A 27,838-nucleotide genomic window follows, 5' to 3' on the forward strand; every position below is an offset into this window, starting at 1 on the left:
AATTAAGGAAGCTGTCTTCAGTGGGTCTCAGGCTCAAGTACCAGCTTAGCCGAAAATAACCTCTGTGACTTACCCAAGTTATTTCCCTACTTTATACCTCAGTTTTCCTGTTTGTAATATTTTATGTTAGACTCGCTGATATCCACTGATTATTTTATAGCTTAAATGTTTTAGGAATCTGTGAGTACCTCTCTCCCCTTGTAATTCCTCTCCAGCTTAGTCAGTGTACTGTAAAAAAGGTATGCAAAGAGTGAGGAAAGAAAGAGAAGGAAAAAGAAAGAGAATAATAACAAGTTAGGAAACAGATAAGGAAGGTAAGAGAGGAGAAGCAATTAAGAAAAAAAATCAGTAAAACAAGAATCCAAAGAAAAATAAGGAAAAAAAGAGCGAGAAAGCAGAGCATGTATCACGTGGGGAGAGTGTTCTTCCCCACCAGTTCTAGACCCCTATATGTGTCCAGTCCTTTTCCCAGCCAGAGCAGAGAGTGCACCCTTGTTCTGGGAATCCCTGACCTTGCTCTGGTGCTTCTGCTGAGGGGTCCTTAAGGTGTCATTTCTACCATGGTTCCCCTTCATCACATTAAAAAAGTATGTTTGGATTATCCTCTTTGCATCATCCAAGTCAGCTATCATGTTATAATCAGAGAATATATCCCAATCTTATGGAAGGATTCCCAGTCCTGCCTCTTTATTTATTGAATGAATGAAAACATCCTACTTCAGGAGCTAGAAACCAGAATCCTCAACATCTTCAGGCCTGTGTCTTACACTCAGTTCCAGTAGAACTGCTTACACAGAACAAACTGTTTTCCTTGGAATTCTAGTTTAAGAAGTAGGTATTCACTGCGCTCCAGGATGCCCATGGACTGAGACTTTACCTTTTTTCCCCTCTACATCGTTCTTTCAAAGGATTTTTTTTTAATAAATAAAAATGTAATTTTTATTATGAGAAAATTGTAGATCAAAGATCATGTATGCCCTTTCCACAGCTATCCCATGGTAACATCTTCCAGAAGCTTTGTACAGTATCACAACTGGGATATTGATAAGTAAGTTAAGTGAAAGTTGCTCAGTCGTGTCTGACTCTTTGCGACCCCATGGACTATACAGTCCGTGGAATTCTCCAGGTCAGAATACTGGAGAGAGTAGCTGTTCCCTTCTCCAGGAGATCTTCCCAACCCAGGGATCGAACCCAGGTCTCCTACATTGCAGGTCCACCAATCTTATTCAGATTTCCCCAGTTTTTGTTTGTGTGTTTGTGTATTTAGTTCTTTGCAATTTTTATCACTCAGGTAGGTTTGTGTATACAAAACCACAGTCAAGATACAGAATTCCATAACCACATACCTCTCCATTCTATCCCTCCCCATCCCTAACCCCTGTAACTACTAATCAATTTTCCATTACTATAATTTTGTCATTTCAAGAATGTTACTATATAGATGGAATCATACTGTATATAGACTTTTGGGATTGCCTTTTTTTACTCAGTGTAATTCTCTGGAGTTTCACCCAAGTTTTTATTTGTATCAAGTTTGTTCCTTTTTATTGCTGAATAATATCCCATGATATGATTGAACCACAGTGTAAACTGTTAACCAATTAACCACTTGTTGAAGGACATCTGGGTTGTTTCCAGTTTCTAGCGATTATGAGTAAAGCTGCTGTGAACATTCATGTCTAGGTTTTGTGTAAAAATAAGTTTCTGTTTCTCTGGGAGAAATGGCTAAGGGTGGAATTGCTAGGTTATATGTTAACTAAGTGTTTAGTTTTATGAAAAACTATCCAGCTGTTTCCTAGAGTGGCTATATTCTTCTGCATTCCCCCCAGCAATATGTGAATGGGCTGTTTCTTCTTTTGAAATATGTGTTATTGCTTTATCTGACTCTGCTGGGTCTCTGACCTTCACTGTGGCATATGGGATTCTTAGCTGCAGCCCCAGGGACCAAACCTGGGCCCCCTGCACTGGGAGCACGGGGTCTTAGCCACTGGACTCCCAGGGAAGTCCCAGAATGTCCGTTTTCTTTGCATCCTCCCCAGTGTTCAGTGTTGTCACTTTTTTTTTTTTGGCTGTTCTGATAGGTATGTAATGATACCCCTAAGTTAAAATTAAAATTGTGGTCTTAATTTACATTTTTCTACTAGCTAATGTTATTGAACATTTTTTCATGTACTTTTTTGCCATCTGTATATCCTCTTTGTAAAAATGTCTTTTGCCCATTTTCTATTTGGATTTTTTTTTTAAAACGCTTGATACTTGAGAGTTCTTTATGTTCTAGGTACTGGTTCTTTGTTGGATGCATAGTTTGAAAATATTTTCTTCCAGTCTGTAGCTTTTCTTTCTTTTTTTCTTTTCTGGTTCTCTTGTGAAGCAGAAGTTTATTTTGATGAAGTTCTTTAATCATTTTTTCCTCTATGGATCATACTCTTGATGTCAAGCCTAAGAACACATTGCTTCGCCTTAGAATCCAAAGATTTTTCTACTTTTTTCCCTAAAATTTTTATAGTTTATGTTTTACATTTAATTTAAATCTGTGATCCATTTTGAATTAATTTTTTGTGTAAGGTTTAGTTTGATGTTCAGATTTTTTCCCTATAGGTATCTAATTGGTCCAGCACCATTGGTCGGAAAGAGTATTCCTTTTTCTGTTGAGTTGTTCTTGGAACTTTGTAAAATATCAGCTGGGTTTATTTGTGTGGGAAGATGCCCCTAAGAGTATAACGTGACTAACAACTATTTCTTAACCACCAAGAATTAATAACTGGCAGTTTTTAGTATTTTGTTGTATTTGCTTCATCTTTTTATATAAAAGAAAGAGTTCATTGTAAAGTTGAAATCCCTTCTAACCGTCACCATCAATTCTCACTCCTCAGAAGCAGTCACTAGTATGAATGTGGTATGTTTCCTTCCAGATCATTGTTTATACTCTTACATATACATTCATATGCATAAATAATATAGAGTATTACTTTATGTGGGTAGTCTTTGTAAATTTTTTTTTGCTTTTAATCAATATATACGCAGATGATTTTTTCAGAATCAAATAATACCAAAGAGAAAAAGTAATGAATGGCAAATAGCAGTCTCCCTCCTTACCCTCATTCCACTCCTGTTGTCATCCATTTTCAGCTCTTATAGTTGTGTCTTTATTTCAGTTTGTTTCATCTCTTTCAGGTCTCCAGGAAACCTAGAGAAGAACCGCTATGGGGATGTACCCTGCCTGGACCAAACTAGAGTGAAGCTGACGAAACGAAGCGGCCACACTCAGGTAGAAAGATAAATGTCTTTCAGAAGCACTAGGGGAAATGTAAGCCTCTTCCAAAGTGAAGCTTACTAATACTGTAGTAGAAAGAACATGAACTCTAAGCCAGAGAGAGAAGGTTTGAGTTTTAGGCTACATACTAGTCTGTTACCATATGAAAGTCCTTTTATGCCCATCTCAGAGTACTAAGTGGAAATTAAATGAAATACTTTACATACATGCTGATATCCCAAAGTCTGGTGTATTGCTGTAGGTACTCAATAAATTATCTCTCCTTTTACTCTTTAGTTATAAAGTCATAGACATGTCATCTACCTCACTGGTGTGAGGGTATATATTGCATCAATACCAGGGGACTCATTATAAGTGACCTCTGATTTTTCCGTCTAGAAGATCTGACAAAAATTTTAGACAAATAGTGTATGCATGGGCTTCCCTGGTGGCTCAGATGGTAAAGAATCTGCTTACAATGTGGGAAACCTGTGTTTGATCCCTGGGTTGGGCAGATCCCCTGGAGGAGGACATGGCAACCCACTTCAGTATTGTTGCCTGGAGAATCCCTATGGACAGAGGAGCCGGTGGGCTACAGTTCATGGGGTCGCAAAGAGTTGGACATGACTGAGTGACTAAGCACAAAAGAGATGAATTGGTCAAATGCCTATATTATTTAGTATTGATTCAATCATATCTGTACATATTAAAAATCACATATATTTAGTAGGGATATTTAGTGGAAATGTTATTCAGACTCTTCACATACATCTTTAACATCCGTTTCTTTTTGTCCTTATTTGAGCTACTTTTTGAGTCAGTCTAACAGTTATCCAGAACACATCTTTTTATTTCCTTTTTTAAGTATATTGTCACTGGAAAATTTATCCTAAATCAGAAAAAATCTATAACATTAGCATAGTTTTTTCTTTTCTTTCATCCTGTATCTCATGCATCCTCTATAGCATAATCATTTATTTATTTTTAAAGTCCTCTTTCGTATGACTTGATTACAGTGACATCCAAAACTTAGAATTTTGAGGTCAGCAATTAAATAGGTATTATTATTTCTTCTTTTTTCCTTCTGATACAACTATTCTGTCTGGTGACCTTTATACACATCAAAAAACAGCATTGATTGAAGTTCCCGTTCACAGCAAAGGAGTTTAAATAGTGCCCCTTAACATCACACGCAGTATATGGGCTTGTTATATCCTTCTTCTTTTTTCTGGAGGATAATTCTTAGGAAAATCACTGCTTTATATTTGGGCATATATGATGTATGAGTCAGGACTGTGGGATCATGGTTTTAATCTCTTTGACCCTACTGTTTCAATTCATAAACTGAATTCATAACCCTGTCTAGGATCCTTACAGAGGGTTTTTCTGCAGTGGTATTAGCTGAGAGTCTGCCTGATTGAAGACAAATTCATCAGTATTACTGAGTTTTGTCTTAGTTGAATTGAGGCTCTAGAGTCAGAGATATTTGAATGTATCTGTCTTGTTGACTGCTCTGTCTCCAAGACCTAGAACAGTGCCTGTCATGTATCAGACATTCAGTATATTATTTGTGAGTGAGTGAGTGAACCCCAGTGTACCAGGAGACTATTCTAGTCATCGTGTAATTATTCTGAAGATCATCACTTGAGTTAATGCTCCCTCTCCACATTACAAATATTGGTAGAGGCTCTTTTCCACAGTAAGTGGAGGATTCAAGTTTGTTAGTGAATTGTTTAGCAGATTTATATATACCTGGACTTATATTATATTTCTGTTGAACCTGGCCCATAACAGAATGTGTGTGCTGCTTTGGTTCTTCCTGCTGTTTTAGTTTGCCCCCAAATCTGCACTTTATCTCTGAGGTCATTTTCAGTTTTTAGTATCTAATGATTCTTCTGAAATTGCTGGTTTTAATTCCCAGTGCTCTCAGAGACAAGGATGCTAAAAACTGGTATCCTTAGTTATAAAGAAATAAGTCTCCTTTAAAGAAGTGCCATTTCTTTTCAAAGCATGAAGGTAACTCCAAGCGTAACAGCTTATATATTACTTATACAATGGTGTTGATTGACATGTACCAGCTAAATCATTTGTACTTTTCTATGCCTTCTCACATGGGCCCTTTAGGGTCCCATCTGAGTGTGCCAGGCAGAACAGAGGATGGGCTTTGGCTGACTGTGGGTGAGGCCTGGATTAAGAAGCCTGGTTGGGGTGAGTGAGACTTTTAGCTTGCTGGGTCCACTGCACATGTTCCATTAGCTTAGTGAAGGTGTCCAAATGAGGGTAGAGCACTAGTAGTATTAGTATGAGGTCACTACCAGTTGCTGTGGGAGAAGAAAAGAGCAGGAAACTCGACTAAATAATCAGTGGGAAGATAAGTTGGTAGACTGACTATCTAATGGACATTCATCCAAATAACATGGGTTTGACCATGAGATGGAGATGTTTTCTTTTTGTGGCTGAGCCATGCAGCTTGCATGATCTTAGTTCCCTCATCAGGGATTGAACCCGGCTCACATCAGTGAAAGCCCTAGGTCCTAATCACTGGACCGCCCAGGAATTCCTCAGAGTTGTTTTCTGAGGATGGCTGTGGGCGTACTGACAGTTCAGACTGTCCTCCAAGTGTTGGAACCAGCGGCAAAAGGGTTGATGGGGTCTTTTTGATCTCTCTAGATTGGAATGGAGTATGAGTTTTCCCTAGTTTCCTGTTGAAACATCTTTACTTTTGCCCTGTAATCCTTCCTGTCCTCTAATATCCATCCATCCTAGCTGCTAGGTGTTCTCAACTAGTTATATTGTGACTTGAGGCTGTAGCTGCATCTGTTTGGCTTTTTTTATCAGCTTGGACTAAATAGTGTTGACAGAGATCTTGTGAGGAGGTAGAATAAAAGCAATAAAAATTTAAGCCTATTTAATTTCCCTGATGGCTAATGATATAAATAGAGGACATTGGGAAATGGGAGAAGGCCCGCAGAAGAGAGTGCATCCTGAGCTGTTCATTGAGACTCTTCTGAAGGTGTGCGGCTTTTGCTTTGTGTTAATTTAGGCAGTAACAGAGCCTGGGTGTTTGGCCCATGCTGTTGATGGTCCTAGGTGTGAGGTATAACTCTTCCTTCTCCAGTCACACTTTGCCTTTTGTGTGTCACCACGTGGACAGGATGTTCCTGCTCAGGTTGCTTGGCTTGCCTCCCTTCTGGGTTTGGTTCTGAGCTGCAGTGCTGTAGTCCTAAGGGACTTTTTTTTTAAAAATAGCAGTTTTATTGAGATACACACACCATACGGTTGACTCTTCTTAAGTGTACAAGTCATTGGTTTTTAATATATTCTCAGAGTTGTGCAACTATCACCACAATCAACTTTAGAACATTTTCATCACCTAAAAAAGAAACTCACCTTGGTAGTCACTCCCCATTTCTCCCAAGCACATCTACTATTTGTGTACTCTTTTTGCCTTTTGTGGACATCTCACATAGAGTCATACAATACATGACCCTTTATGTCTGGTTTCTCTCGCTTAGCACGTTTTCAAGGTTCATTCATATTGTAGTATGTATCAGTATTTCTTTTTTATTGCTGAATAATATTCCATTGTGTGTGTGTGTATACACATTTTAAAAACTATTTACTTATTCATTTGTTTATATTTGGTTGTGCTGGGTCCTTGTTGCTGTACTCGGGCTTTCTCTAGTTTCAGCAAGCAGGGGCTGCTCTCTAGTTGCAGTGCACAGGCTTCTCGTTGCAGTAGTTTCTCTTGTTGTGGAGCATGGGCTCAGTGGTTGTGGCACATGGGCTTAGTTGTCCCATGGCATGTGGGAGCTTTCCAGACCAGGAATCAAACCCATGGTCCCCTACATTGGCAGGTGAATTCTTAACCACTGGACCACCAGGGAAATCCCTGCACCACATTTTATTTATCCATTCCACTAGCTGATAAACAATTGAGTTGTTTCTGTTTTTTGGCTACTATGAATGATGCTGCTATGAATATTTGTATGTGAGTTTTTCTATGTAGATCTATGTTTTCATTTCCCTAGGGATTAGAATTTCCAGGTCATATGGTAGCTCAGTATTTAACCTTTTGAGGAAATGTCAGACTGTTTTCTAAAGTGACTGCACCATTTTATATTACCACTAGTGATGTATGAGGATTCCAGTCTTCTCACATTTTTGCCAATATTCATTATTATCTTTTACCTGTAGCCATTCTAGTGGGTGTGAAGTGTTATCTCATTGTGGATTTGATTTGCATTTCTCTCATGACTAATGATGTTGAGCAACTTTTCAGGTACACATTGTCCATTTGTATATTCTCTTGGAGAAATGGCTATTCTGATTCTTTGCCTATTTTAAAATTGAGTTGTCTTTTTACTGTTTATTTGTGAGAATTCTTTATATAGTTTAGCTACAAATCCCTTATAAAATGTGTGCATTCTGTGGGTTGTTTTTTCACTTTCTTGATGGTATCCTTTGAAGCACAAAAGTTTTCTGTTTTACTATAGTTCGATTTATCTGTTTTTGTCTTTTGTTGCTTGTGTTTTTGATGTCATATCTAAGGAGGCTTTGCCTAACCCAAGGTCACAAACATTTATTACTATGTTTTCTTCTAAGGATTTTATAGTTTTAGCTCTTACATTAGGTCTGCAATCCATTTGGAGTTAGGTTTTTGGTTTTTTTTTGGCCGTGCTGTGTGGCCTGCAGACCCTTAATTCCTTGACCAGGGACTGAACCAAGCCCACAGCAATGAAAGCTCAGAGTTCTAACCACTGGACTGCCAGGGAATTCCCTGGAGTTAGGTTTTTGTGTATGATGTAAGAGGGTAGGCTTGATTTTTCTGCATGTGGATATCCAGTTGTTGCATTAACATTTGTGCAGGTGAGGTTTTAAATTGGTCCTTTCACTTCTTCACTGCCTGACAAGAAGAGAAAATCCATACCTTGAGTTTTATTTACCTAGTACATCATTTTCGTACCCAATTGGTATATTCCACACAACTGTAATGATATTTCCTTTTTATCATTAGACAGATTACATCAATGCCAGTTTCATGGATGGCTACAAGCAGAAGAATGCTTACATTGGTACACAAGGTAAGTTAGTCTGCCATTCACAAACTGATTTTGTACTATCTGCCTGTGATTGTTTGCACCAGGGGATAGCGTAATTTTTAAAGGAAATGGTAACTTGAGGTGATATTGCAGCCCTTAGATCTTGTGAAAGTGAAAGTCACTCAGTCGTGTCCGACTCTTTGCAGCCCCATGGACTGTATAGTCCATGGAATTCTCTAGGCCAGAATACTGGAGTGGGTAGCCTTTCCCTTCTCTAGATCTTGGTCTTTCATAAAGATTGAGGGTTCTAGAAGAAGGCAGATGAGAGATGTAGAGTGTCTTTATCAAATGTGCCTAGAAACTCACTGCATAGAGATAAACTAGAGATTTGAACACACAACATTACAAGTTTTTGGATTGAGTCTTAGAGTTGCAGACCCAGGGGGATGGACATCAGAATTGACTGGCTAGTGAGATTGTCTTTATGTCGAGTAGGACATAAAGGAATGGCAGTGGACTTCCCAGAGATTGAATTCAGCCTGTGAATGGGTGTTGCTGGCTTGAGAGACTTTTGCTGGTCTGTGTACCATTACAGAGTATACCAGCAGCCTCTAATGTGGATAGTCTTTGCTAAGTCTGACAGTGAAGTATTGGGCTCTAGGAGGATTTCAGATGGAGTTTCTATTAATGCTCTTGTGGGCCCTAGTACTGCTAATGACTTGTTCTCTGCCATCTCAAGAATACCTGGTTTCCTTCAAAGAGGGTGGTAAGAAATCATAACATAGGAGGATAAGAGAGGCCATCATACGGGTTTAAGGGCCTTTGACCATTGTGGAGTATGGCCAGCAAGAGATCTCGCCGGTACCGCCTTAACCAAGTGATCACACTTAGTATCACCAATAATGGAGAAACAGATATATGCCTCCTATTTTGATACAATGAGAACTACACAAGGTAACCTTTGTTGTATGTTGCCAGTTTTTAAGTGAATCAATCGGATTGTGAGAAACAAACCTGAGAAATCCAGATTGTGGAACATGCTGGAGAATTGGCTAAGATTCTTTCAAGTTAATGCCATGGGGAAAAAAAGGGGGAGGGGAGGGATTAAAGGAGACTAAAGAGACATTGATAACTGAAGGCAATGTGTCATCCATAACTCAATTTGGAAAAATAATTTTTAAGGACAAAATATTGGCACAGTTGGAGACTGTATATTAGATAGTATTATTGTATTAATGTGTAATTGCTGCAGTGTGATAATGATATTGTTCTATGGAGAATGTTCTTCTAAATACGTGTTCAGGTATTTAGGAGTGAAATGTCATAATGTCTGAAACATATTTTTAAATAGTAAAAAAGAAAATATGTGTTGTGTATATATAGAGAAGGCTTTGTAAAATAATAGCTAAAAATGATAGCCTTCAAGCCAAAGTATGCATACATTGTGCTGTGGGTTTTTCTTTTTTTTTTTTTTACTTTCTGTAGGTTTCAAATTTTTCAAAATCGAAATTGAGGGAGAATAAAAAGGAAAAGGGCCTTTGGATTTATGGTACATTGTTAATTGGTCTGATGGTCACAGGCTTATTTTCCCTTAGGGGGGACTACTACCTCCAGAAAGCATCCTTTAAGACCTTAGGAAGAAATAAGAGAACTATCAGGAAAGATTTCTGGCAGGTAAAGAATAGGATGTGATCTGCCTGAGAGTAAGGAGATGTCTTTGTTGAGGAGGATGTCTGTGGCATGGGTGGGCTTCTGGAGGGTAAAGATTGGTCTAGGGGTCTCAGAGTGCTCCTTTCTCTGGTTTAGATGACAAATGCACCTCCTAGAGTTGTTAGTTATGCAGGAATTGGATTCTTTAGGTTGGCTCTGAAGGCCCTGTCTGGGAGAGGAAACTCATCCAGAAGTATGAGAGAGATTTCTTGAGTTAAACACTGATCACTTAGAAGGCATCAGCACTGTTAGGACTGGAAAATCGGTTGGTTTGATATATCTGGTTAACCTTCTTGGCTATATTCTGTATTCTGATTTTTTTTCATAATAGTTCTACTGTTATTTATGAAAGTATCTATTTTAAATATATTAGATATATAATTGCCATCTAATTATTATAGAGACTCTGCAAGGAAGGTTTATAAATCCATGAACAAACTGAAGCTCAAAAAGGTTAAGTGACCTTGGATCACACAGCTAGTAAGTGGCAGAGCCAGGATTTGAGCACATGTCTGCTTGATTCAAACAGACAAGCCAGGTTAGTGGATTGTTTCACCCACGTCTGCATAAACTGCTGACTTTGTTTCTTCAGAGACATCTACTGTTAAAGAATCTAATCTGGGGAAGCATAACTTTCCCTTCTAAATCTCTCTCTTATGCTTCTGAGGAAATTATGACCCTTCTCTGTCCAGCCTGAGTCTTGAGTGGTATTGTCAGGCTCTCTTGTGTGGCAACACCAGCTTTGCCAGTGGTTTGAATGTGGAAAATAAAGTCTATGAGAGCTACTGTGATGCAGAACAGTGAGGTGTGAACAAGGCTAAGAGTCAGAGGTAGGGAAAGGCTGTTTTTATTATCTTCTTGACATGCATGCTATAGTAATGCCATGTCCATTGTGGAAAAGGAAGATGAAAATCACTCATAACCCTGAGACTCAGAGAAAGTGCTGGCATTTTGCAGCATCTCCTTCTAAACCTCATTCTGTGCATACAAATAGATGTGGACATATAAAATACCTAACAAAACAGGCGTTTTCTATACATTACTTCTTTTTTCTTTTGATGGTTATCTTGTGAATACCTTTCCATAGCAAAAATACAAATGGTACAGTATCACCTTTATGGACTGCTAAAATTTAGGGTATGCCATAATTTAACTCTTATTAAACATTTAGCTTGTTTTCAAGACTTCACATGCTTCTGGCAGTGTCCCCTTCTGCACAGAGGAAATTCTAGTATCATAAAATGTTAGTGCTTCCTAACAGACTTTAGCAAAAATGGCAGTGAAATTAGCAGACTTCCAGGACCAAATCAACCCATGGCACTGCCCTGCTTCCCTGAAAGTAAAGGCAGAAAAGGCACTGGAAAAGTATAAGGAATTATCCTGAGCCATTACTCACTTGATTGAAAGGGAGTTATCGGCTGACAAGCATCTTCAAAGTTCCTGCTGAGTGCCCAGCCCGGTACAGGTTCTGATTCTAAAAGGGGAAATGATGACACAGCCCTTGCCCTCAGCACCACGTTTGGCTGAGATATGATTGCTTCTCTCAAAGTAAAATGCCTGATGTGAGACCATGTACATCAAATGGTTAAGCTGTTTTGATCCAGCTGTGCCATCGAGAACTGAGAGGAGAGGGAGCCCTACAAAGAATGTGGTGTTAAAAGAAAGATTTAGGGGAGAAGCAGTACTTAAATGGAGAAGGACGTGGCAACCCACTCCAGTATTCTTGCCTGGAGAATCCCATGGACAGAGGAGCCTGGCACACTACGGTCCATAGGGTCAGACAGAGTCAGACATGACTGAAGCGACTTAGCTTACCTGCATGCAGCATTTGAAAATGGGCGGCATGGTGATCATTTTGCAGTGTATAGGAATACTGAATCAGCATCTTGTGCACTGGGAGCTAACATAGTATTGTAGGCCAATTATACTTCAAAACAAACAAACTCATAGGAAAAGAGATCATATTTATGGTTACAGGGGCAGGGGTTGGGGGAGGGGGAAATTGGATGAAGACAGTCAGAAGGTACAAATTCAGTATAGGCTGAATAAGTACTGGGGATGCAATGTGCAGTATGATAAATATAATTAACACTGTTGTGTGTTATACCTAAAAGTTAAAATAAAACCTGAGTTCTCATGATGAGGAAAAAGTGTGGTTTTTTTTCTTTTTAAATTTTGTATCTATGTGAAATGATGGGTGTTCACTAAACTTTCTGTGGTAATCATGTCATGATATACTTAAGTCAAATCATTATGCTTCCTATACCTTAAACTTACACAGTGCTGCATGCTGACTATATCTCAAAAAAACTAGAAGGAGAGAGAAAAAATGGGTAGAAAGTCAGTGGCAGTAGAGGTGAAACAGAGAGCATGAACAAGGGAATAAAGGCAGAAGTGAGCATGTGTGTCTATATTGTGATGAAGCAAAACTGGCAGAGATATCCAGAAAAGACTGGAAGAGAAATTCCTCTTGAGAAAAGTAAACCAAAATGATATTATAGGAACTTAGAAAAAAAAATGATGTCGTCCTTATGACAGTGAATTTCGGTAGGAAGACAAAAAGATAAAAGTCAAAAAATTCCAAAGGCAAAAATAATCTAGGACTTGGTGAATGCTTCTGGGAGATGAAAGAAATGAGTCAGAGTTGGACTTTCCAACTTTTTGAAACTGAATGATTTAAGAATGCAGTACTGTTAGCAGAGTTGAGAAAGTGTAGAGAGAAAGCTAACTTTGAAGGACACTGGATTGCAGACATCCAGGGTCTGAGGAAATCGGATGATGGCACCTGGACGGGGAATGGTTAGGTAGGCAGCTGGTGATTATAAGGCTTAGATGGGGTGGAAACAGCTGGAGACGTGTACACAGTTGACACTGTCAGGCTGGATGTGGTAGCTGAGGCCCTGACAATGAGGCTGGAAGAGGCTATGTAACAGTGCTTCTTAAATGGTAGCCTACCTACAGCTTTACCTGGGGATTGTGTTCAAATGCAGAGTGTGCATTTCTGACACTCTCCCGTTTGATGCTGGTGCTGCTTGCCCAAGCCCCACCCTGAATAGCAGGGATGTAGTCAAAAAGGCAGGGAGACAGCATATGTGCTTTGGAGTTAGTATCTGGGAAAAAACAGAAGAGCCTGAGGAGGAAAGAAGTGCTTGCCAGGGTTATGTTCCTTGTTTTGTTCTTCCATTGTAGGCCCTTTGGAGAATACCTACCGAGATTTCTGGCTAATGGTATGGGAGCAAAAAGTCTTGGTGATTGTCATGACCACCCGGTGAGTTCATCCCTTTCCTACCGATTGCCCTTCTTTTCTACCCACCCCCCAACCCCCATGCATGGGTGATTATAGAGGGGAGTTTAGCTCTTAGAAACAGGGAGGGTTTCTAAGCCATGGCAAAGAGTTTGAGCTTTTCCTCAGCTGACCCAGGGCTAACAGAGCCAGGGTATGGTGGAAATTGGTAGATCTAACTTGTTAGAGCTTTAATCCTTGGCTCTGGTGACCTTGTGTGAGGTACAGACTATCCTTAGGTCCTGGCCTTAACTACTTACTAGAGGAAGCACTGGGAAACACATGGGGCAGGCCACTTTTAGCCTCCTTTCTACTTATAAAGGTCAGCTGTCTTCCTGGCTTCTGAATTACCAGTTCCCCATAGTTCTCCCTTTCCCTGCTACTTTGGACCAGTTTTATTCTGGTTCATATTTGCATCTAGAGGAGAACTTACCAAAAGGAGATGTAAAACGTAATAGGTCTGCAGGAAGCTCTTGATGAAGGGAATAGTTTTGAAATGTTGTGCATATCTGCCAAAATTCAGGAACTACTATTTCATTAGTATCATTATTATTATGATTATTATAACCCATTTTGGATGAGGAGAAAAAAATGCATGAGAACGTTTGCTTAGATCCCTTCCTCATGGCATTGTTACAAGCCACCTTTGACTTGGAGAGGAGGTAGTGGAGGAAGTGCCCCCTTGGGGTACTGTGGAGCCACTGACGAGTAGTGAGGGCGGACTTTTAGGCCTTTACATAAGCCTTCTGTTGGCATCCCTGGAACCATGCATGCCTTTCCCAGTCCTCTGTCAGCCAAGGCTCTCACTGGGGAACAGAATGAACAGTAACTGAGGCACAGGGCAGAGTTCAGTCTGGCCTGCCATAGTTTCTCTACTGTCTTTCTTTGTCCACCCAGTATTTATGCCAAGTATGTGTGGAGTACCAAGAGGTATTAGGAAAGGGACCAAATGGATGTAACTGGTACTCAGTAAATGTTTGCTTAATGGGTACATGCAGAAAATTAAGCTGTTGTCTACAAGGAAGGTTTTCTTTTTCTGCCAAGAAGCAAGGGGATAAATAGACAGAAGCAGTGCAAGAGATGACATTTCTGCCTAGGGGTACAGCAGGTTCACGGGCGAACAAGGTTACTGCTGTGGAGAAGAAGGATGGAGGCTTATTTTTCTCTCTGTGTCTTCAGCTTTGAGGAGGGCGGCAGGAGAAAGTGTGGCCAATACTGGCCTTTAGAAAAAGACTCTCGGATCCGATTTGGCTTCCTCACCGTGACCAATCTAGGCGTGGAGAATATGACCCATTATAAGAAAACAACACTAGAAATTCACAACACAGAGGTAAATTTTATTTTCTCACTCTCTTGAAACTGGGGGAAAACGTTTACTATAAAGAAAATCTCCAAAGGGAATAGGCAGGATTCCAGAGAGCTTAGAAGTGGCTTCCATTCTTCTGGAAGCAGGATTAGGATATTCAGCTCAGAGCCAAAATAGCCATATTGTCTCAACACATAGTGGCATTACTTAGGAATGAAACTTTTTATAACATAAGAAGTCTGGATCCTTTAATAGAGGAATTCTGCCCTCTCCAAACAGTTAATCTTCCCTTTGGGTTTGCAGAGAAGCAATTGTGGAGAAAGTTGAGAGTGTTAGCAACCTTGATGGAGGGAACTCCAGAGGGCTGAGAATCTGGAAAAGCCAAAGGTAGTCAGGGGCACAGAGCAATGACCTCATTAACTTTTGCTTCTTTTTCCGTCCAAGGAACGGCAGAAGCGCCAAGTGACCCACTTTCAGTTCCTGAGCTGGCCAGATTATGGTGTCCCTTCCTCGGCAGCTTCCCTCATTGATTTCTTGAGAGCCGTCAGGAACCAGCAGAGGTTGGCTGTCAGCAGCATGGGAGCGCGCGCCAAAGGGCAATGCCCTGAGCCACCCATTGTGGTCCATTGCAGTGCGGGCATTGGCCGGACAGGTAACGCACTGGATGCAGCTCTTGGAGCATCCAAAGGTGCTAAGGGTGGGGGAGGAATAACAAAGCTCTTAGTTGCCAGAATGTGAGTCTTTGATCCGTTGGTGGTGAATTGCCATGAAAAAAATTCCTCTTTAATGTTCTTTTAGTATCCCTAGTGCTAGGTGTGCTGGCCAGAATGTACAGTTCATGAGCCAGGTCCTCTAGGGGTTGATGCTTAATACATCCCATCAACATGATTCCCTCTTCTGATCCCATCACAGTCACCTGGGTGTCCCAGAGAGCTGATCTGGGCAGTTGCTCTCTTCCCATCCCCCTGCCTGGGGAGGTCCCCACCCTGGGCCATGCTCTCCATTCTGGAACCAGTTAGCAGCTTTTGCCTTAAGGGGATGAAGATCGCAGGGACTGTGGCCTTCTAGCTCAGAGGTTCCTTTGGGAGAAAGTCAAGAAGAATAGGTTTGTGTTAGGTCTCTGTGGAGAAGTTGTAGAATCTGAAAACTGGGGCCCAGAGGTGGAAGCAAGGCAGGTGGGGGAGTGCTGTCATTCTCTGTGTCTGGGATTGAAGTAGAAGTCCTGCTTCCCACCTACTCATCCTGTTACCCTCAGAGATGCCCTGGGAGACAAGAGGCCTTCTCATTTCTCTGGCCTTCAGCACTCCCTGTGACTCCTCCTTGAGTCTTCTCAGGCCTAAGGCCAACTGGCCACCTGCCATGAGGTACCTTGCCATTGAATTCATTCATCCAGTCCTGCCTGGGTTATTTGGTAGAGGGAGGAAAAGAGGAGAGGTAGATCAGGTGTGACCACTTCCTTCCTTCCTTCAGGTACCTTCTGCTCACTGGACATCTGCCTGGCACAGCTGGAGGAGCTTGGCACCCTTAATGTGTTCCAGACAGTGTCCCGCATGAGGACCCAGAGGGCCTTCAGCATCCAGACCCCTGAGCAGTACTATTTCTGCTACAAGGCAATCCTGGAGTTTGCAGAGAGGGAGGGCATGGTGCCCCCCAGCCACAACCTCCTGGCCATGGAGGGTCAGTAACTGTCCCACGAGCCTCCTGTCTGTTGGCCAGCCTTCCTTAAACTACCCTGGACACCGCTGAGCCTATAGGTTGCCATCAGTTACGCTGAAGCCATGGACCAACCTCTTTCTTGTGTCTCCCGGCGCACGCGTGCACGCAAGGCAGCCTTTCCCTTTGGCTAGATAGATATGGTGAAATTGCCACTGGAAAGGGCCAGCAGCAATTTGTTCTTAATTCCTAGCACCTGCTATCGAACTGTGCCTTATTAAAACCAAATTGTGGCTATCGATATTTGCCAGGGGCCCCGAGGTAAGTGGGGAAGGAACCTCCCTCCCCTCTTTCCCAATGCCATTATCCTTCTCAAGATCTCTTTCCATTCCTTCCCTTTGCTAGGATTTGATGGGGAGGTTTGGTGAGCATCCACCTCCTTCCCAGAGAGCTTGACCAAGTTACATATTCTAGAGAACGTCCCCCGAGTGCCAAGCACGTTTATACCTAGGGCGTGTATTCCAGTCTTTTCTGTCATTCTGTGTGTGTGCGTGTGTGTGTATGTGCACTTATGTGTATGAGTCCATATGTACGTGTGTATATAATATATATTGTATGTGATAATATGGTCGTATTCTATAAATACATATACACAGAGATACTCCTTTGTAGAAGTTCCTGGGGCTTCTTGTTGCAGTTCAGGACTCCTTGCTTCTTGGTTCTACTGTTTATCCTGGACTAGCTGGGGTTGGGGGATCGTGTCTCCTGTTGTCAGACCACAGAGTGGTGGAAGAGGAGGACACACACATCCACTCTCCGTGCTCCTGCCACAGGCCCTCATCCTTACATAATGACTTCTATCTCTCCAGGATGCTGCCTGTTGGAACCAGGAATACTGGTTTGTGGTGACACTGGTTTAATTCAGCATGGATTGCCCTTATCTAATGAGTTTTCTCTGTTTACTTTGCCAATTTTGGGAGTAGACCTCCACTGTGATTCCAGACCGTCTGTCCCCTCTCCCTCTTTCTAAGGGATGGGGATCTGGGCAGAGATGAATTCACTGAGCAGCTAGAGCCAAAAGCAATCGGTACGAAGTCTTAGAAGGAAAGAGAGGGAGCCCAGGTGTGAGAGAAAGGAAACTCCATACTCTGAAGCTCCCTCCCTGAAGGATTGAGCTGGGGCCCCTTTCTCTCTTGCTGGAAGGTTCTTTTTCTTGTGCAGCTTGGCCCTGTCTACTCAGACGCCCATCTTTTTCCTGCCTACTAGCCTGCCAGACCCTGGAGCTCAGGCTTGGTGGGTTCTGTGTCAATAAAAAACTTAACCCCTGTCTGGGTGAAACAGTCCCCTACACTCACTGTTTTCCCCCCTATTCACCCTACCTGTCTCTGTCTGCTCCCGGCCTACCAAGCCCAATATGCCAGGGATGGGGCCAAGAGTCCCCAGTATTCCACATTCCCAAGAAAACCCCAGGAGCCCCTAAAATTTTTCCCCCATCACAGATGAGGTTGGCAGCTGATCAGACCTCAATAATTTTATACTGTAATAAGCTCTTTGAATGTATATATTCTTATTTTTACAATCTTTTCATTTTGTATTTAACGTCAATGGACTGAGTCAGATTCAGAAAATAATTGTAATGTTCATATTCAGTATCTTACAGCGATACAGTTTTGTATTTACATATAAATATACCGACGTGATCAAATCCTTTTAGCTTCATCAATTTAGTAGCAGTCTGGGGCTGGGAAGGTGAGGAGGGGCTCTAAGAGCTGGTCTGGGAGGGATGGGGAGGCAGGGAGCAACCCAAGACTTAGAGCCTTTCAGGTCTGAGAGCCGTCCACCTTGCCCCAGGCCATGGCCCAGCTCTGGGCAGATAAGGGGAACCAGCACCAGTTGACTGCTTGCCAAGTTCCAATCTCCATGCTTGGTGCTTCCCGCCACCCCCGCCACCCCACCCCATACTACATTTAAACCTCACAACAGTCCAATGAAATATTATTCTCCCTCCCTTCTGTTTCTGTGTTGATGAGGAAGGTAAAGTACCACGGGTTACAGAGAGTGTTACAGTGAAGGTAAGGCTTATTAGCAGGTCCAGCTCTAGAACTGGAGCTCCAGCTGGTTTGCTCACAAAGCCTTTGACCTCTTTACAGCATGTTTTGTCTTTGGAAATTAGTTTTAAAATGTTCTTTTCAAAGTATGGACAGTTCTTAGGTTCCAGCTAGTTGATTTTGAGCCCCATGATGTATGTAGAAGACTAGAAGGGTTTCTGACATGGTGACTGATTCTCCCAGATGGGACCTCCTGTTGTAGTTCCTCAAGTCTGCAGCATACCACAGGGGTCATTCTCTCAGGGATACCCCATACATTTGGATATACTGGTACCTCTGTGGGAAGATCGTGAGTCATTTGCATCTCTCTCTCTTAGAGCAGGACCAGAAGCTGTGTCCATGTGGGACCACTTCCCATGCTGTGTAGTTACTTCCTGTCAGCCAGTGATACCTGCCCAGTTGGAACCATTCTGGCCTGGGGTGTTCTTAATAAAAGTGACAGTAGCAGGCATTTACTGATTAACCCTGTTCCAGGTACTTTTCAAAGTGCTTTCTAGGTATTATCTCATGTACCCTCAAACCAAACTTTTGAGGTTGGTATTGACAGAAGAGAAAAACCTGAGGCACAGGAAAATTAATCTGCCACAGCAAGAGCTCAGACCTTTAAGGTTCCATCTCCTGATCTTCCAACAAAATTTCCTTGAGTTTTTTTACCTTAATCAAGAGCTGAAGTATACAACAAAAATTATGCCAAAGCTTTCTTTGGATGCGGGCAAGCATAATAGGTAGAGAGACACTGAAATCTGGGAAATCAATGGTTGGAGTTTGGTGAAATATGTAGGAAACAGAATTAATGATAAAAGATTTGGAGGAGGTAGCCTTGAACTGTCACTTCTTTGAAGAGACTGTAGCCCAATAGCTGTGTAAACTCAGAAGTTATGCTTGAGTTCCTCATTGCACATCTAAGGATTGGTGAGGTTATCACTTGCAAGAGCTCCATAAAAATGCAGTTTCCTGGGTCCTACCCAATAGGTGGTTGAGTGAGTGGCAGGATGAGCAAGCTTGTTGAACTACTGTTCATGCCCCTGACATAAATCTGAGAGAAAAGGATCAGTGGCTTTCCCCAGCTATAGTCTACTTGTAGCCCTTTACCCATGAGATAATACTCAGTGTGAGCCTGCCTGTGTTAGGTGTACAAGGAGGTAAAGAAGACACGGGAAGAGCCCTGAATCTGTCCAGAAGTCAAAGCTGTCACATAAGAGATCTGGTGAACAAAGCCAGAGAACCCACAATCAAATACGATGAAGAAAGTGTTTAAAGGAGAGAGCGTATTGTGCATAACTTGGGCTTTTGCTAGGATGAGGATTCCTGAGGTGAAGGGCGCCCCAGCATCCTCAGCAGAGAAGGCCCACCTTTGTTATGTGCAGGTGAATGACAGAATGGGACTGGTTCTCAGGAGACTGGACTATTTAGCATCATACCTGAAGAAGATGGGGCTCCTGCCTTAGGATCTTCCCATCTCTAGAGAACCAGACACATACGGAAACCCTCACAAGTCAGAGAACCAGACACATACGGAAACCCTCACAAGTCAGACCGCTGCAGGGTGGTGGGCCAGGAAGTATGGCTAGGTAGAAAAGTCTTCCTAGAGTAACCGAGCTCTTCAGTAGTTCTGAGGTCTCACCACTCAACTCAAGGCAGGTCCTAGCTTTTATTTTTAAAAAAGGTGCTGTTTTAAATGATCCTACTACAGGCCCTCCAACACTGAGGGTCTGGTTCTTTACTGGACAATGCAAGATACCTACCTATAGAGGAACCATCAGACCCTTCTCTGGTTGGGTCAGCTGCCACTTGGAATCCCCAGTTCTAGTTTATTTTCAAAGTCTCCTCTTTCAAGGTGCATCCACCTCCCTATGATCCCTCAGTTCCCTATCCAAGGGGGCCAACCCATAGACCTTTAAGGCTTTTGTGTTATTACATGTGGGACAGACTGGGTGACTCAGAGCCGAGCTACCAGAGCTCCCAACCAAGGTCTTAGGTTTGTCTCCAGCCTTGGTTACTACCAAGACTACTATCCACACACCATCATTAACTTACCAAGGACAGAAGCTAAAAGATCCACGAGTTTGGGAATCAGATTTAGTCTTGGGAGATACCCACTCTACAGTTACCATCACACAGACAGTTGCGAATATCAAATGTTTTAAGACTGCACTGCTTTTAACTGACCACAGAAAACAGCTCCACAAATAGAAATCTAGCACTCTCAGAAACCTGTTGCAGTGTTTAGCCTTCTTTTACCTCTCACCATAGCTTTCATAAAATCTGTTCAAGCTAAGTCTGGTGTTCTGCAGTCTTAAATACTCTCTCTCTTTTTTTTTTTTTTCCTGGCTAAACCCAACATGGACAAAGCTAACTAAACCAGAAACCTAGAGTGTGTTGGATGGAAGGGGGAGCCATTGATCCCTTCTCAACAACTTAGGGTAACAACATGTTTCTCCTAACATGGTGTTGGAGAAGACTCTTGAGAGTCCCTTGGACTGCAAGGAGATCCAAATCAATCCATTCTGAAGGAGATCAGCCCTGGGATTTCTTTGGAAGGAATGATGCTAAAGCTGAAACTCCAGTACTTTGGCCACCTCATGCGAAGAGTTGACTCATTGGAAAAGACTCTGATGCTGGGAGGGATTGGGGGCAGGAGGAGAAGGGGATGACAGAGGATGAGATGGCTGGATGGCATCACTGACTCGATGGACATGAGTCTGAGTGAACTCTGGGGGTTGGTGATGGACAGGGAGGCGTGGTGTGCTGCGATTTATGGGGTCGCAAAGAGTCGGACACGACTGAGTGACTGAAATGAACTGAACTGAACATGGTAATATGTTCCTGATAGTTTGGGGGACTAAGATGAAGGTGAAAGTAGGAAAGCAAGACAGTGAGTTGTGTAGAGAAAGTAGTAAAAAAAGGACACAGCATGCTCTTCCCCACTAGGCTCACTTCTACCCTTCCCCTCGCATCAGAACCTGGTTCTTTTCTAAGCTAATGTATCAATAGTTGTCTTAGCCTCACGACTGGCCAGATGCATAGCTGAGTCTAGCTCACCCATTTCATCCTGTGAAGTCTGTTTTACCTCCTTGACCTTTAATGATACCTATTCTGTGGCCAGCAACGAGTGGCCTACAGAGTAGGATGTTCAGGGCAGATGCTAGTCTGGAGATAGCAATTGGTGACTTAGTTTAGATAGAGCCAGGAGCCTTGGAAGTGGGTGAGAACAAAGAAGAATGAGGAGGGCAAGAAGAGAGGCGAGACCCTTGGAAGCCACTGATATTTAGGGGAGGATGGGGAAAGAAAAGCTTGGGAAAGATTCTGATTACTAGGCAGAGGTAACCAAGGACAAGACCAGGCTGTCTTCTCACACACTGGTGAGAGATGGGGAGTGGCTGGGATGAATGACCAGGATTCAGAAATGGAACTTCACTAGTGATCCTGAGGCAGGAGGTGACGAGGAAATATGAGTTAGAAGTGAAGGAATAGTGCTTGGGCTCCACTTCAACCAAAGCAAGGCCCAATTTTTGCATATTAGACCTCTGAGTAAGATTTCATTCAAACAAAGGAAACTGCTACCTTAAAATATCAACAGCAAATATCCAAAAGCAAACAGTTTGAAAGCATAAAGCAGAGTAAACTGAACATACTGTTACATCTTTTTTCTAGATTTGGGCTGAAGTGACCTAGAGGGGTAAACAATGCCAAGCGAGGAAACCCAGTTTAAAAATCATGTCCGACTTTTGCAACCGTATGAACTGCAGCACATCAGGCTTCCCTGTCCTTCACTATCTCCCTAAGTTTGCTCAAACTCATGTCCATTGAGTCAGGGATGCTCAAAATATGGCATATGTACAACCATATAAGCCATCTGGCTGCCAGAGAAATGTGGTTTCTAATTTATACAGTGGAATTTTGGGGTCCTTCAAGCCTATCCTAGTCTCCTCTCAAACTGGAACACCAGGGACTTTGAATGGCTAGGAGAAGGGAATGTTGACAAAATAAAGGAAAAAAGGATCTGACAACCTTTGAGTGCTAGGCATACTTTATTTTTAATCTCACAATAACCCACTGCAGTAGGTATTCTTTGGTGGTGGTTAGTTGCTAAGTCTTGGACTCATTGTGGCTCAACGGACTGTAGCCTGCCAGGCTCCTCCGTCCATGGGATTTCCTGCGCAAGAACACTCAAGTGGGTTGCTGTCTCCTTTTCCAGGGGATCTTCCCAACCCAGGAAGGGATGGAACCCCAGTCTCCTGCATTGGAGGTGGATTCTTTACCACTGAACAATCAGGGAAGCCCTATTCTTAGTTTACAGATAAGGAAATTGAAAAGATTAATGACTTGCTAAAGACAGCCCAGCTAGGAAGTGGCTAAACTGGAATTCTGACCAATACCTTAAGCTTTTCCCATTAAACCTATCAGACGCTTTGGGTTGGGAGTGGGAAGCAAGCCTTAGATGCCCCTCACCTGTATATTCCCAAACTGCCAATGGTCTTTAGCTGGCAGAAATTGTGTCAGCAGGGCCCTAGCACTGACATCTTTTTGGCAGAACTACTAAAGTGCAGACCCTAAATAACTCTCAATCACCACCTACCATAAGCACCCTAAAAACTGTGATTGAGGGTGTATGTGTGTGATGCCTAGGAGGCAGGGTGTCAGAAAATGTGACAGTTTTGAGTCTATGTGTTGTGAGTTGAAGATGCATGTATGTGATTTGGAAACAAATTGCTTCTTTGGAGAAATTTTTTTTGAAAAGGGCCAGAAATCATTTCAAGCTGGCACAAGCTGCTTTTGGAGTCAGGAAGGAAAGGAGTGTGGGACAAGAGGGGAGGCTGTTTCTCTCAGAAGTCCCAACTTGAATCACGGGTCCTAGTATGTCTAGAAATAGCACGAGGTGGAGTGGACGAAGCTCAGGCAGGCTCGGTTTGGCAGCTTGGTTTGGGCAAGTCATTCTAGTACTGTGAGCCTCCAGTTTGCTCAGCTACAAATACAATTCAACACAAAAGAGGACTCCTGGGAATCAGAACCTGGCTTCCCCGTGTGACTTCTCCAAGGCCTTCACACAGATTCATTCACTCTTTTGTTCTCACTGATAATCAGAGTAGGGGTGAGGTGGGGGTGGATGCAACTGTTAGTGAAGCTGGAGGGCCATTGTCTCCAAATCAAACTTAACTAATTTCCCAGAGTCTGGGAGTGGCTGTGTTCTGCAGGGATCAATGTACCGAGCCAGAAACAATCACAGGACCTCTTTCAAGGGGCCCCCTTGCCTGACTGCTGGGGATACAGGCGGCTCGGGGGTGCATTAGAGTTACTCTCCTTGAGGAACTCAGTCTAGAGGGTGTTTAAGAGGGGATTCCCATCAGGGTGGTGCACTTAGGAGGTTAAGGACTATCAGTGAAGTCTGGTTCTCTGAGCAGGAGTAACTGTCCTAGTTTGCAAATGCTCCATAAGTAACCTCATTTACAGTACACCCACTATAGTTAAGGCTTACAGTCAGATGCTTGGGCCTTTGGCCTCTACAGAAGTTCCAAACTTCTGTGTATTAAAGACAAGTTAGGTGTATTAAAACAAGTTTTTATCATCATGTGTGATCTGCATAACGGTATGGACTGCTCTGTGAACTTCTTGTACAGGACAGGAGGCTGAACCACAGGAAATAAGAAGACCAAGTGGAAACCATGGGGCTCAACTTCCAGATGAATGTTCTTTCTGCTCTATTACTCTCCCCCATCTTACATTCACACAGTATCTGTTATGCTTTCATTTAGGGCAGAGCATCTTGGGAAATAAAGCCCAAATCTGAGATAGGGCTCCAAACATCATGAGATCTCTGTTCTGATATAGGAAAACTTGGTCTTCAGTCTAAGGGTCCCCCAGGCTGAGAATGTACTTCAGCCTCAATGGCCCTGCCACATGCTGGGCTTCCCACTGAATACACAGTCTTCACCTCCTGGTTTTTCCTTCTTTACTCCCTTTCCTTCAGTAATTCCAACCAAGCTGCCACCCAGATTCTAGTCCCTATACCTGAGATGACCTACTTCCTTTCCCAAATCAGTGTTTCTTCCCACGTGCTCTCCTTAGCAAACTTTCCTCCCCATTAGAGCCCCCCCACCCCCATGGACTCAGGGAGAGAAGGGTCCTTACAGACTATCTTTCTACTCCAATTTTTTTTACCCCTATTTTTGCAGAAGAGAAACAGGCCCAGAGGGAGAAAGGGACTTGCCTAAGGATATACTGCTAAATCACTGGCCTTACTACCCAGATGGCCAAAGTACTAGCTTCAAGCTCTCCTACCTCTTCACACACCAGCCACTGACAACTTTCCCTCCATAACCCACAATGATCAGTCACCCAGTCCTCTTGAAGCTTTCTCAAACACATCTCCCCATTTTTATTCCTGCTTACCCATTGCCAGTGCCCTAGTCAAATCTTCCTTACATCTCACCTGAATTGTTGGGATAGCCTAACTGGCAGCAGGCTGCCCTATTCTGCCACAGGATTTAAAGGCCCTTCTCATTCTGACACCTCACCTTATCCACACTAGCTTCCTTTCCTGAATATCTCAACTGGTCTTTCTTGCTCATTCACTGTGTAACCTGGCCCCAGGGTCAGCTCTGTTGAGCACAGACATGTGGCATAGCCTCACCATCCCCCTGCAAAAAAAAAAAAAAAAATTACAAATGATCCAGGGAAGCATCTGAGTCCGAATTTTGACTTTAGGGCTGCTGAAAGTAGGAAGGGTTTCTGGATTGGGGGACCAGGAGAGACAAGAAACATCTTGGCTCCCTCCACCTACCCCTCCCACCAGAAGATGTACCTCTGTAGTCTTCAAACCAGTCATTACAAGCCTTTCTGCCTCCCCTTGCCACTTGCAGGCACCCTTCTTTCAGCCCACCCTCAGAATTCATCCAGCTGCTGGGATGTTGAGCATCTTAAATGGTAGTTCTGGGCCTGTGGTCCTGTGACCCAGCATGCTGCTTGTACATTCTGCTATACAAGTCTAAGTATTTTAACAAGGTAGAAAAGTCTTTGCTCTCTGACTCCATCTTTCCAACTCTGGTTTTCGTTACTATAGCCACACTTGAAGAAGCTTTTAATACTGCTTTGCATTTATCATTTTGTGTGCTTTGCTGAAAATGAGTTAGTTGCCCCTCCGTTTCTGCGTGAGTGCCACCTCCTCCATGAAGTCTTCACCCAGTTTTCCTCAGCTAGAAGACTCTCCCTGCTCTGAGCCTCTGGAGGTGTCTCTATATACATTTCCAAATTGCCTTAGCTCTTTCTGTATCCTCTCTTCAGCTAGGTCTGAAGCCCTAAGAGGACACAGAGTGAGCATCTCATTCAGTTTCTGTAATGGCAAAAAGCAGCAGGTGCGGTGTGAATGTGTCTGCCTCACCCCTGTAGGTGCTCAGGCAAGTGCCTGTTACCCCGAAGGCAGGACTTCCCGCTTACACCGCTCAGTTTTTAGGCAGGCGCCGGACACGGTTAGGTTACACAGCCAGGGGAGTCGGGACATTCCAGTCAGTCGCTAGGGTATCCTCACCCGCTCTCTCTGCCCAGTTCCAAATGGGGTGTGTGTAAGAAGGATATGGGGGCCGGGTAGCCTCAATAGCTCCTCCTCCAGGTTCACCCAGCGAATCTCCGAGTCCCAGGAGGTCTCCTTCCAGTCCAAGGGCCTCAAGTAACTCCAAGCGGCGGTGCGGTAGAGATGGGGCCCTCTGCCATGGTTGCACCTCCCACTCACAGCTAGTTTAATTAATTTATTTCTATTTTTTGGAGGGAGGGGGCGTTCAATGAAGGGGAAGAGGTGGAGCAAGGGGAGGAGGCGGGCCCAGGATGACTGACGCGAGCACCAGGGAGCCAATGGCCCGTGGGGGGCGTTCCCCCCCATTCAGGACTCCTCGCCTGGCTCGGAAGGTATGTTAAACAGCTGCTTTTAATTTGGTCTCCCCAATCTCGGGCGTTTGGGGGGCTTGTTTGCCGGCCGGTCCCTTTGACCAGTCAGCCATGGTGCAGGCGCCGCGGGCCCTGGGACGGAGCTAGGGGAGGCTTGGAGTCCGGCGGCCGAGGGAGGCGAGGGGCAGGCCAGGAAGGAGAGCTCTTGGCGCCGCCCGCTCGCCAGTGTGTGTTTCCAAGCCGGGCCAGATCCGCGGGGAGGGGGTCGGCCCGACCCGGGGTCTCCAGTGTGCCGGCCGTGCTGCCTAGTTTATTTCACCGAGCGGTCGGTTTCGGTAGGTTTCGGCGGCGGGCTGGGTAAGGGGCCGGCAGGAGGAGATCCCTCGCCCTGCTGGAATGCCTTAAAAAATTATTGTAAAGAAGAAAAAAGGGGAGATTCCGTACACCGACTGGAACCGGGCCCGAGATGCGGCGCGCGGGCTCGGCAGGGGGCGGCGGCCTGAGCTCAGCCGGCCGGGCCCACCAAACCGCCCGGAGTTGGTCGAGAGCTGGAGTTAGCGAGCGAGCCCAGGCCCGCAGCTTTCCCCGCTAACCACGCTGGGCGAGGGCGGCAGCCGCCCAAGGGTTTTGTTTCTGTCCGCAAACTTGTCGGAGGGGGCGGTGGGCGCGCTCAGAAGAGGCGCGGGCTCCTTGGGCCCGCGGTTGTTATGGACTCTGGGGGCGGGGGCAACGCCGGACTTGCGGGAGGGGCGGTCGGGGGCGGGGGAGGCCACCGGAAAGAGCCCCAGCGCCTCGGCAGTAGACCCATGCGCCGGTCTGAGCTCTCCGAACTCCCGGGCCGTGGCAGGAGAGCTAGCGTTCGGCGCCGGAACCCGGCCCGGGGGTGTGGAAAACCTCCAGGAACTCGGCGGCTTCGACCCGCAGCCCCAGCTGATCCCTTTGCAAACATGGAGCTGCCTCCTTCCCCGCCCACCCCAAGGCGGCGACGGCGGCTCCTTTCCCCTCCCCCTGCCGTGCTGCTCGCCCGCGGAAGGGGCGGGGGCGGGGGCACCGGCGAGTGAGCGCGCCCACGAGGGGGTAGCCTGAAAGGGGCAGTGAAGGTCGGAAACTGGGCAAACAGTCTCCACGCTCGAAATCGGGAAAAGGAAATGCATCAGCGGGCGGGAGGGGCGCGGGAGGCGCGCCTGTCAGTCGGGATGGCGGCCGCGGGCTGGGGGGCGGGGCGCCGGCGCGAACCGCGGAGGTCGGGCGGGGCGACGCCAGGAGAGGAGGCGCAGGGGCCCGGCCCTTGGAGCGCCAGACTACCCCAGCTTCCACTCCTTGGCCTAGCCTGTTTACTATACTCCGGCGACGGCTTGTGCAACCGGCCTGGAGGCGAGCTGAGGGGCGGGGCCTTCCCTCCTCTCTTCCACCCGTCTCGGGCTTCTTCAGAGGGCCCGCCTTCTCTTGTTTTCCACTGGCTGGGCGAGGCTCCCTTTTTTCCTGCTCGGTTGTTGATTGGATGACATTCTTCCCAGCTCCGCCTATCGGAGGCCGGGCTGGAGTTTAAGTTGCTAGGATTTTTTTCCGTGAAGGGCGGAGGGAGGATTCCTGCGGCTTACGTGA

General features: G+C 44.4%; 2 protein-coding genes and 1 long non-coding RNA gene across 3 annotated transcripts in view; 2 read left to right on the forward strand and 1 right to left on the reverse strand.

Annotated features, from left to right (window-relative positions):
- Positions 1-17,952, forward strand: part of PTPN9 (protein tyrosine phosphatase non-receptor type 9) — a 73,079-nt gene extending 55,127 nt beyond the window's left edge. The window contains exons 7-12 of the mRNA XM_069559496.1: positions 3,175-3,268; positions 8,271-8,337; positions 13,195-13,273; positions 14,468-14,618; positions 15,039-15,246; positions 16,065-17,952. Coding sequence (XP_069415597.1) covers positions 3,175-3,268; positions 8,271-8,337; positions 13,195-13,273; positions 14,468-14,618; positions 15,039-15,246; positions 16,065-16,279 — 814 coding nt within the window. The 3' untranslated portion in view covers positions 16,280-17,952. The remainder of the gene's footprint in view (positions 1-3,174; positions 3,269-8,270; positions 8,338-13,194; positions 13,274-14,467; positions 14,619-15,038; positions 15,247-16,064) is intronic.
- On the reverse strand, positions 14,605-26,081 carry LOC138423519 (uncharacterized). The gene is made up of 3 exons (XR_011250301.1): positions 25,881-26,081; positions 24,871-24,993; positions 14,605-15,673 (listed from the first exon to the last, which is right to left on the reverse strand). It is a non-coding gene; the product is annotated as an uncharacterized lncRNA (long non-coding RNA).
- Positions 26,003-27,838, forward strand: part of SIN3A (SIN3 transcription regulator family member A) — a 66,226-nt gene continuing 64,390 nt past the window's right edge. Inside the window, exon 1 of the mRNA XM_069559489.1 lies at positions 26,003-26,254. The gene's annotated coding sequence lies outside the window, so the exon portion shown is untranslated. The remainder of the gene's footprint in view (positions 26,255-27,838) is intronic.

Source organism: Ovis canadensis, chromosome 18 (genome assembly GCF_042477335.2).
Source record: "Ovis canadensis isolate MfBH-ARS-UI-01 breed Bighorn chromosome 18, ARS-UI_OviCan_v2, whole genome shotgun sequence".
Taxonomy (NCBI): Eukaryota; Metazoa; Chordata; class Mammalia; order Artiodactyla; family Bovidae; genus Ovis; species Ovis canadensis.